The sequence below is a fragment of the Gobio gobio genome (assembly GCF_949357685.1).
Source record: "Gobio gobio genome assembly, chromosome: 22".
Lineage (NCBI taxonomy): Eukaryota > Metazoa > Chordata > Actinopteri > Cypriniformes > Gobionidae > Gobio > Gobio gobio.
Window position 1 is genome coordinate 12,296,123 of NC_137118.1, and position 10,400 is coordinate 12,306,522.

A 10,400-nucleotide genomic window follows, 5' to 3' on the forward strand; every position below is an offset into this window, starting at 1 on the left:
ACTTACGCTTCACAGTGCTTTTGTGAGTGTTTTTACTGTCACAAACCAGGCGATAAAACAACAAGTGGTGCTGGAGAGCCCTTCCATGACTGCGCAGGATGGACAGAAAGTGATTTCAGTGATCATGTGGCAGCTGAGACCGTTGATTGAGACCGTACGGGCTGGTTAGCTGATTAAAAACGCCTGATCTCCACCACCCAACCTCACAATGTGTAACTTCATCAATTACATGACTTTCCAGCACCACAGAGAGGATATCGATCCAGTCAAATGCATTTACAGCAGAATGTTTTCACGGCCTCAGATGCTCCTTCCATTCAAAAGCCAGCTGTGGGATGGATGTATAACACCCGCATAATGGCGGTGTGAGACAACATTCTCTTTCAGTCAAGTAGCAATTTAATTAGTAATCTTGACGACTGCCTGTCACGGGAAAGTAAACAGAGGACAAGAGGGAAAATGTGTTTATTAGATGGTTGGTTATATTTGGAAAAGTTCCCTCGTTGTTCTTTCTGGACTGATTAAATCACTGTAGACACACACAGGGTGATTAGCAAACCAGAAAAGTAGAACACCAAAATGAAACAAATCTATTCAATTCAATTCAATTCAAATTTATTTGTATAGCGCTTTTCACAATACACATTGTTTCAAAGCAGCTTCACAGAAAGTGCATTTCATAAATGTACATTGAAAAATGTTAGAAAAGAGAATGTTAAAGAAAAAAAAAAAAAAAAAATGTTAGGATAAGTTAATCAATCATGTATTATTTTAGGCCATAACAACGCTGGCGTTGAGTCGTCTCTTCACAGGCGTCGAGTCGTCTCATCACAGGTGTCGGGGCATCTGAAGTCTCCATCAGAGGCTGGATACAAACTGGAGCTGACGAACTAGTTACCTCGGGACTAGTGTCCCGAGATAACAACAGAAAAGCAGATGGGAAATAATTAGCATAGCTGCTGTTCAGAATATTAATGCTGTTGGTGCGATTTAACTGTAGTATAAAACTTAATTATAATGTGAATGCTTGGCTAAAGAGATGCGTCTTTAATCTAGTTTTAAACTGGGACAGCGAGTCTGAACCTCGAACAATATCCGGAAGACTATTCCAGAGTTTAGGAGCTAAATGTGAAAAAGCCCTCCCTCCTTTAGTGGACTTAGATATCCTAGGAATGACCAGAAGCCTCGAGTTTAGTGATCTTAAAGAGCGCGATGGATTGTAGGGCGATAAAAGATCAGTTAAATACACTGGAGCTAACCCATTTAGGGCTTTATAGGTCAGTAGCAATACTTTGTAATTGATACGGAACTTAATAGGTAACCAGTGTAGAGATGATAAAATTGGTGTTATATGATCATATTTTCTTGACCTAGTAAGCACTCTAGCAGCTGCGTTTTGGACTAACTGCAGTTTGTTTATCGATGATGCAGGACAACCAGCTAATAAAGCATTACAGTAATCTAGTCTCGAGGTCATGAATGCATGAACTAACTTTTCTGCATCAGAAATAGATAGCATGTTACGTAGCTTGGCAATGTTTCTAAGGTGGAAAAATGCCGTTTTTGTAACATATGAAATATGACTTTCGAAAGATAAGTTGCGGTCTAATATAACACCCAGGTCTCTTACTGTAGTGGATAAAGCGACAGGACATCCTTCCAAGTTAAAGTTGTATTGTGAGAGGTTTTGTGGGCAATTTTTTGGACCAATAAGTAACACCTCCGTTTTATCTGAATTTAATAGCAGAAAATTACACGTCATCCAGTGTTTAATATCATCAACACACGCTGTCAGTTTAGATAATTTAGCGTTTTCATCTGGTCGTGATGAAATATATAATTGAGTGTCATCAGCATAACAGTGGAAATTAATTCCATGTTTTCTTATAATATTACCAAGTGGCAGCATATATATTGAGAATAGCAGAGGGCCTAACACGGATCCTTGCGGCACCCCATAGTCTACTGATGTTATCTTTGATTTTTCCCCATTTAGACAGACAAAATGGTAGCGGTCTGATAAATACGATCTAAACCAGTTTAATGCCTGTCCCTGAACACCAGTGTAATTTTGAAGTCGATCTAATAGTATTTTATGATCTATAGTATCGAACGCAGCACTAAGATCAAGTAGAACTAGTATTGAGATACAGCCTTGGTCAGAAGCTAGAAGTAAATCATTTGTGATTTTAACGAGTGCAGTTTCTGTGCTATGATGCTGCCTGAATCCTGATTGAAATTTTTCATAGATATCATTTTCTTGCAAGAAAGAGCACAATTGAGCGGACACAACTTTTTCTAGTATTTTAGACATGAATGGAAGATTTGATATTGGTCTGTAATTTGCTAGGTTATTATGATCTAATTGTGGCTTCTTAATGAGAGGCTTTATGACTGCCAACTTGAATATTCTTGGAACATGACCTAAAGATAAAGACGAGTTAATAATATTGAGAAGAGGCTCTTCCACTACAGGTAACAACTCTTTCAGTAGTTTAGTGGGTATTGGATCTAATAAACATGTTGTTGGTTTAGATGCAATGATAAGTTTATTTAGCTCTTCCTGTCCTATGGTTGTAAAGCGGTGTAGTAGTTCTTGAGGGGCGATAATTGCGGTTGAATCATAAGACATCATTAATGATTGTACATTTACAATTTTGTTTCTGATGCTTTCTATTTTGTCAGCGAAGAAGTTCATAAAATCATTACTACTAAACTGTAACGGAATATTTTGTTCAGGCGATGCTTGTTTATTTGTTAGTCTAGCCACAGTGTTAAATAAAAACCTTGGGTTATTTTGGTTATTTTCTATTAGTTTGCGGAGATGCTCAGCCCTGGCTGCTTTTAGGGCCTTTTTATAACGTGACATACTTTCTTTCCATGCGATTCTAAAGACCTCTAAATTAGTATGTTTCCATTTACGCTCTAAGTTACGAGTTTCTCTCTTGATAACATGTGTAGCACTGTTGTACCATGGTGCTTTAGTTTTCTCTCTAACCTTTTTTAATCTAATTGGTGCTACAATTTCTAATGTACTAGAGAAAATGGTGCTCATACTGCTAGTCATTTCCTCTAGTTCATCTGTTTGTTTGGGTTCACTTAGCAGCTGAGACAGATCAGGTAAGCTATTTGAGAATCTATCTATAGTGGTTGGAAGGATTGTTCTGCCTGGTCGATAACGTGGCGCAACATGACAGATTTCAGCAGTACGCAGTATGCAAGTTACCATGTAATGGTCAGTGACATCATCACTTTGTGGTATAATATCTATATCGGTTGGGTTGGTTCCATGTGATATAATTAAATCTAGTGTGTGATTAAGACGATGAGTGGGACCAGTGACGTTTTGCTTGACCCCAAAGGAATTTAATAGATCTGTAAACGCAGCCCCTAACGCGTCATTTGTGTTATCTACGTGTATGTTAAAATCTCCAACAATTAATGCTTTATCGACGTTGACCAATAGATCTGAGAGAAAGTCTGCAAACTCTTTTAGGAAAGCAGCATAGGGCCCTGGAGGTCTATATACAGTAGCTAAGGCTAGAGATAATACAGATTTCTTTCTTACATCTAATAGCGTGACATTTAGCACTAGTACTTCAAATGAATTAAACCTGTGACCTGTTTTCTGGGTAACATTAAGAATATCTCTATATATTGTTGCAACACCGCCGCCACGACCAATCAGACGGGGCTCATGCTTATAACAGTATCCTGGCGGAGTAGACTCATTTAGACCGAAATAATCATTTGGCTTAAGCCAGGTTTCAGTAAGGCAAAGTACATCGAAACTATTATCTGTGACCATTTCATTTACAATAACCGCCTTAGGTGTGAGCGATCTAATGTTTAGAAGACCTAGTTTTAGAAATTGTTTTTGTTCACTAATATTGAGATTTTCTGGTTTAATCACAATTAGATTTTTCCTAGATCCTACAGTAGATTTAATGTTTGACCTCACTAAACGAGGAATAGACACAGTTTCTATATAATGTTCTACATTGGTACTTATGTCAATTAAGTTAGTACAAAATTGGTTTTGTTCACTAATATTGAGATTTTCTGGTTTAATCACAATTAGATTTTTCCTAGATCTTACAGTAGATGTAATGTTTGACCTCACTAAACGAGGAATAGACACAGTTTCTATATAATGTTCTACACAGTTATGTTCAGACACAGTTTCTATATAATGTTCTACATTGGTACTTATGTCAATTAAGTTAGGACAGCAAATACTGTTATTTGGACTTTGACTTACTAGTCATATGATGGTGTGCAGTGCTCTGGAGATGTTGTCCGACAGAAGAGCCGCTCCGATTCTGCTGGGGTGAAGGCCATCAGGACGGAAGAGCCTAGGTCGCTCCCAAAACAGATTCCAATTATTTACAAAGAGCAGCTTCTGTTCATTACACCATGACATTAACCATTCATTTAGAGCAAATAATCTACTGAACTTTTCATGTCCTAGTCGGTACGTGGGAAGCGGTCCGGACACGATGATCGCTGCTTCAGGCGATGTTCTGCGCACCGTCTCGATCAGGCTCCTGTAGTCCCTCTTCAGAACCTCCGTCTGTCGCAGCCTGGTGTCGTTCGTCCCCGCGTGCAGCACGACAGCTCCGATGCGCTCGTCACCGTTCAGGATCTCGGGAACCTGCGCAGCGACATCGAGAACTCGAGCACCAGGAAAGCAGTGAGTGATAACCTTGCCTTTACCTGAGGTAGCGTGGACATGCCGGACGATGGAAGTACCGATGACCACAGCGTCGCGTTCCGTCTCGCGAAGAGGGGAGAAGCGGTTCCGGGTGGAGATCTCGAAGACCGGGAGGGGCGGAGAGGTCCTCGCTCTGGTCCTGGCTCGCGTCTTCCGCTGTGGAAACACCCAGGGTCCATGGCGCTGTGTCGGTGCCGGAGTGAACGAAACCAGGGATGATGATCGCGTCCTGGGTGCTTGGGTCCTGTGCAGAGAAACACGCGGAGTAGACGAGGTCGGAGTCAAAATGTTAGTATCCACTGACTTGTGCGCATCGGCGCGTGATGTTTCAAGCGCCGTTCGCCGCTCTCTCAGCACAGCTTGTCTGTCTAGAAGGCCGCGAATCTGACTCGCCAACGACTCCAACTCCAACTGCACCGAATGCAGCTCGAACGTGTCCTCACCTGCACTCAAAGGTAACATTAGACACACATCCGAGTTATTCGCCATTGTAGCAGAAGTGCTACGATGGCGAATTGTAGCTATCAGTGTTTACCGGGTGTAACGTTAAACAAGTTACCACGCGTGCAAGGCTAGCGGGCTACCGGTGTAAACAAGTTACCACGCGTGCAAGGCTAGCGGGCTACGGCTAGTAGCGGAAGTTCGGATATAAGTAGCGATATCAAAGCAATCCGATTGTTTTTTATAGAGAATCGTATCGGATATATGTTCACACGCTGTAAATAATAGAAAGTATTCGTTTGTAAGCGAGTATTAAGAAGAAAATCAAGGATTTATGAATCAATTTGACGGAGCTCAAACACAAACAACGCGCTCACAACCCGCGCATGCGCCCTATCTATTTACCTATTTAAATCTAGTGTAATATCTTTTCAAATCTGTTCCATTATGTGAACTTGGCCAATTTCCTCCGTCTTTTTTTCTTTCTTTTACTCTACAGGATTTGTCAGGAGATGAACTCAACCATCTTTTCAATTTTCACTTGGGCTGGCCGTGAGAGCTGATATAATTATTTCTCAGGTCTTTTTTTTCTCCTAACGAATTTCTCTCATTGTTCAGCAGAAGGTCAAGTCCTTGTCTCTCTGCCGCCATCCGGGCACAGAACGCTCTGAGGGCACGGCTCAGCGTCCCCCCGCTGCGGCGCTCGGAGGGCGAGCAGGTGCCCCTTTAATCTGCCAACTGCAGGCTCTTTAGTCATAATGGGTTTACAATAGTCATTTTGGAAGAAGAGACTATTGGAAGAGGGATGTCGCACATGTGACCTGATATCCATGAAGAATGAACCATCTGCTGCGCTTCAAGACAAGACCGAAGGAATGAGATACTGAAGAGTTGAACACACAAGATGTCTGTCTAGCAAAGAAACCCGTCCTACACTGCATTATACGTTATTATTTGTCCTTTATGGACCTGCTCGGGTCACATTCGGGGTCGTATTTTAACCCAAATAAAAATTTCCAAATAAAATTGTGAGTATTTTTAACTCTCATATTTTTAAAACTATGCATATTTTAGATTATTTAATTAAATTGTTTTTGTAATTATTTATTTTACACAACCTCCTCCTACCGTAATATGAATTCTCATGACCAAAATGCAATTATTTATTCAAAGTAGTAAATGAGGTATTAAATACAGTATTATTTGTTCTTGTTGTACTACCTTTCATGTATATTTGTAAGTAAAACATTTTGATGCATTATGGTTTTTTGACAAAGGTTTTTTTTTGGGGATGTGCTTCATTGCCATGAAAATAAGGTCACTGAAAATCTCCACTGAAATAATGTCACAATACAACAAAAAATTACTAATTACTGTAATTCTTATGATTTTAGTATTTTATTTTTATTTATAATATTTTATTTTACTATATATATATATATATATAATTTTTTATTTTTTCTCTCAAACAAAGTCACTATGTATCTTAAAATGGGCTTTATTTTATTTATGCAATACATTTTTCTTTTGATTTTGAGATTAAATCGGACCTGGACATGCTTTTGTGAGACTTACCCTTTGTGAGACTTACCCAATATTAGTACATTTAGTGCATTTATAAATAAAGCAGTGATGAAACTACAATGCAACTAGAACAAAAATAAATAAGTAAATAATAAAAGAAATAAAAAAACATTATATATATTGCACAGTTATCTTGGTCAAAGGAATATTTAGTTTTAGGTTTAATATCATGGGTTTCCCACTGTGGAAACAGTTCAAAAGGTGCATATTTCACATAAACATGAAATGCCAGGGGTGAGAACAGGTAATGACATTTCTGAAATGACATCATTAGCCCTGTTTTCTCACCAAGTTTAAAGTTATTAACATTTTAGTAAAAACAGAGAAGGAGGGCACTGAAAGAAAGAAGAGAGCGCATGAGGGAGGGAATGGGAGTGAGTGCTCTGTATTTAATTGCTTTTATTCAGGTCATCAGATGGGTGAACTACGTGACAACTGTACAGTAGATGTGTAATTAGATAGGAGGAGCAGAGGAGGAGAGGAGCAGAGAGAAGGGACAGCGACAGACGGAGAGGTCACACAAAGGTTACTAAAGAACAGTGCACAATCCCACCCACATTTACACACACACAAGAACCTAAGGCTCCAGCAGCATTAGCGGTGCAGATGCACATCAAACGGACTTTGATTCATTAAGGCAGTGATTAGAATCAGGAGATGACTGTGTCTAATTTTCCTCAGAACCAATGACTGACCACATTTAAATTGCATTTTATCTCACACTTTCTGTTTTTGAATTAGATGTATGTTGTGTCTAATCTCAGATTGCATCCTTCACACTGCAACTGTTCCTCAGCTGTTGGACCCTACATGATGTGTAATTATGATTGTGTAACATTTCTGCAGAGGGATAAGAAGGCAGTCTGTGCCAGTGTGCAGAATGGAATAATAGTATACTGCTTACTGCCTACTGTATTTAAAAATAGTATATGCAACAGTATTTTCTTTTGATTTTAGGATGATATGCTTGTCTGGCTATCATGAACTGGCTTTTAAAAAAAAAATTATACTGTTGTTTGAGGTCAACTTATGACGTTTGCGTGGTTTTTACATTTAAAAACATTAAAATGAATAAGTAATAGGCTATTTTCTTCCCTGGTTTTGAGGCTCTCTCAAGAAACGCTCTGTTTTTATGGGCGTGGAAGACTTGGAAGTAAACGCCCACGGGCAAGGATTGGATAAGATTTGCATATTTAATGAGCTTCTGCTTCCCTGTCAGTACATGTGGGAATTGTTTTGAAAGCTCACAGGGCTCGCAAAATATCTTTATCAAACAAACACAATGATTCATTTCTCATCCACCCACGATTGATTGGAATGTTATATTTTTATTACTTGGCCCGCCCGATCGGTGAATATAACCGTGAACCGTACACACACACGCGCGCGCACCCTTCAAATATTAAGTCGAGATTGAACAACGCACATCAAGAAAGCAATGTTATTTCACTATTTAAGATATGTTTTGGTAGCCCCGTCTGAAAAAAAACATAGCCCCGGGACGTTGGGCTTTGCGAGCACTGGCCCTACAAGTCCGCGTCTGATCCCGAATCACAATGAACCAACACCACCACAAATAAAGGATTCTTCAGCCTTTGACAGCTTGCTAAGGTATGTTCAGTTAGACACGCACACATAATCAATACGATCTGTAACAATGCAATACTATCACATATAAAAAACATGTTTTACTCACATAAGTGTGTTGCACCATTCCTGTCGGATCCAGTATAGAAGGCACAGCATTGTGTTTTAATGTCTGCAAATCCATTCTCGACCTGTGTTTTGTTTACAAACGATTCCGCTGTGAAATGAAGCGAACAAACGCGCAATGTCTTACGCACGTGAGCTGGAACTTCATTAAAAATAAAGTTCAACCACTCATTCCTAATATTAGAATCCGAAGGAAGCTTATGCAGGGACTGTGTTCTTCCACAACCAGGCACAGCGCAATATATTATTCTCTTCGGCATGTTTATTGCTCGGTAGCGTGATCCGTTTAGCTCCACGAGTCGGTGGGCGGGGCGACAGAAGCAGGCGTACATGTTTATTTTTTGAGGCGACGTTTCAGCATACGATGACGTCAAGGGTCGACATATTCTGAGATCGAGTATTTTCTGGGCCTGGTCTCAATAAAAGCTTTTCCTTGACTAACAAGGAAGTTTTCAGCTCCGAAACTTACATGGTATTCTTATATCACGATGAACTTTTATATATCAAAGGCTCAAGGGAAAGTTGATTTCTCAATTCATCACCCCTTTAAGATTGAAGATTGGTCTGGGGAGTCTGCTCTGTATTTTCTACTGCATAAGAGCCGTGATCAACGGGCATAGTTCAAATGACTCTGTACGCAATTGGACAGTCCTTCAACCAACCAGACCAATGATCCATCGCTTCTCTATACGTCATTGTGTTAAACTCGCCAACGAGGCTTTAGTTTCCATGGGTTCTGATTTATAACACATTACATTATTCTGTTCTAGTTAATTACCTCACTCTGTGTATTCAAGCCCTTAGTTCCTCTCACTTCTTGATTCAGTCTTGTTTATGGTAAAGTGTAGTTGCCTTGTTAATTTTCTCCTGGGCTGGATTATTTAAAAGACTATTGGAATTAATTCTGATTCGTGTATGTTCATGAGATCAATTTGGTTTCTTTCTCAAAAATCCGTTTTGTTCAGGTATTATGTGCACATGTAGAAAATTGCAAATAGTATGCATACTGCATCTATATTCCTCAAAAAGAGTGTGTAGTATGTTGTTCCGAAACATATGTGCTTGTCTGTTTGTTGTCAGCTCAGAATAAACACAAATGCGTCTGTTCTCTAAATGAATCTTGGCACAATCTAGCAGGGAAAAAACCTGAGAGGGTTCCGGGTATCATCACAGATGAGGGACTTCAATCATCATGCAAATGAATTTACCCACGATGCCGCACAACTGCAGGATAAACCTCAGCGAGTCAAAGGAGATGCACTGCTCAAACATACCGTGACATGTTTACATATTGCCAATTAATAATCCAAGAAAAGACTGCAGACACGTGTTTGCAGATTCCTCAGTGTTTGGTTTAGAGATACAAAAGATTAATAATGATGAAGCTCGGTGTCAAGAGACGACCACAGACAGATGAACGCAACTTGAGATGTGAGGAAAGAGAGGGAGGAAATGAAAAAACAGATATCAGGCAGAGAACGGCTGATCAGAACTGAAGACAGAAGTGGCTTCAGGACCGCCGCAGTATCGCTGCCAAGAACAGCAGCAGATGCTTGTGAAAACCAGAGCAGTCTGGATGCTTGAACTCCACCTGACCTTGAACACACACCCTAGTCTCTGGACAGACACATAAAGCCCGGGTTTAAAAGTGCTCCAGTTGACCACAAATCAAGCTTGGGTGGAGGGAGGTCACAGTTGCGCGATGAGAACTGTCAGTGAGTGGTGAGTCCCTGCTTGACTTTACTACCTTCTCTTTTCATGAAGTCACAAGCACCTTTGTGCCGTAACTATACAGCCCTGCATCCCAGAGACAAAAATAACCACCCATCCAATTCACGGTCACTCTCCACGATAATCAAAATGTTCATATGAGAGCACTCAAAAAGCAAGCATAATTCAACCAAAACAATAAAGCACCACATTGGTTGGCAGATATGAGAGCTGTGTG

The 10,400-nt window shown here is 40.0% G+C and overlaps 1 protein-coding gene across 1 annotated transcript; it reads right to left on the minus strand.

Moving 5' to 3' along the window:
- Positions 1–600: 600 nt before the first annotated feature.
- LOC307118233 (uncharacterized protein) lies at positions 601–9,509 on the minus strand. Its single transcript, XM_079803781.1, has 2 exons — positions 4,262–9,509; positions 601–905 (listed from the first exon to the last, which is right to left on the minus strand). Exon 1 carries the CDS (start codon positions 5,201–5,203, stop codon positions 4,265–4,267), a length of 939 nt encoding a protein of 312 aa, XP_079659907.1. The 5' UTR covers positions 5,204–9,509; the 3' UTR covers positions 601–905; positions 4,262–4,264.
- Positions 9,510–10,400: the final 891 nt, after the last annotated feature.

What these genes read in the sequence shown, in the direction of transcription:
- LOC307118233 (XM_079803781.1), bottom strand. Translation starts at nt 5,203, where the DNA reads ATGGCGAATAACTCGGATGTGTGTCTAATGTTACCTTTGAGTGCAGGT.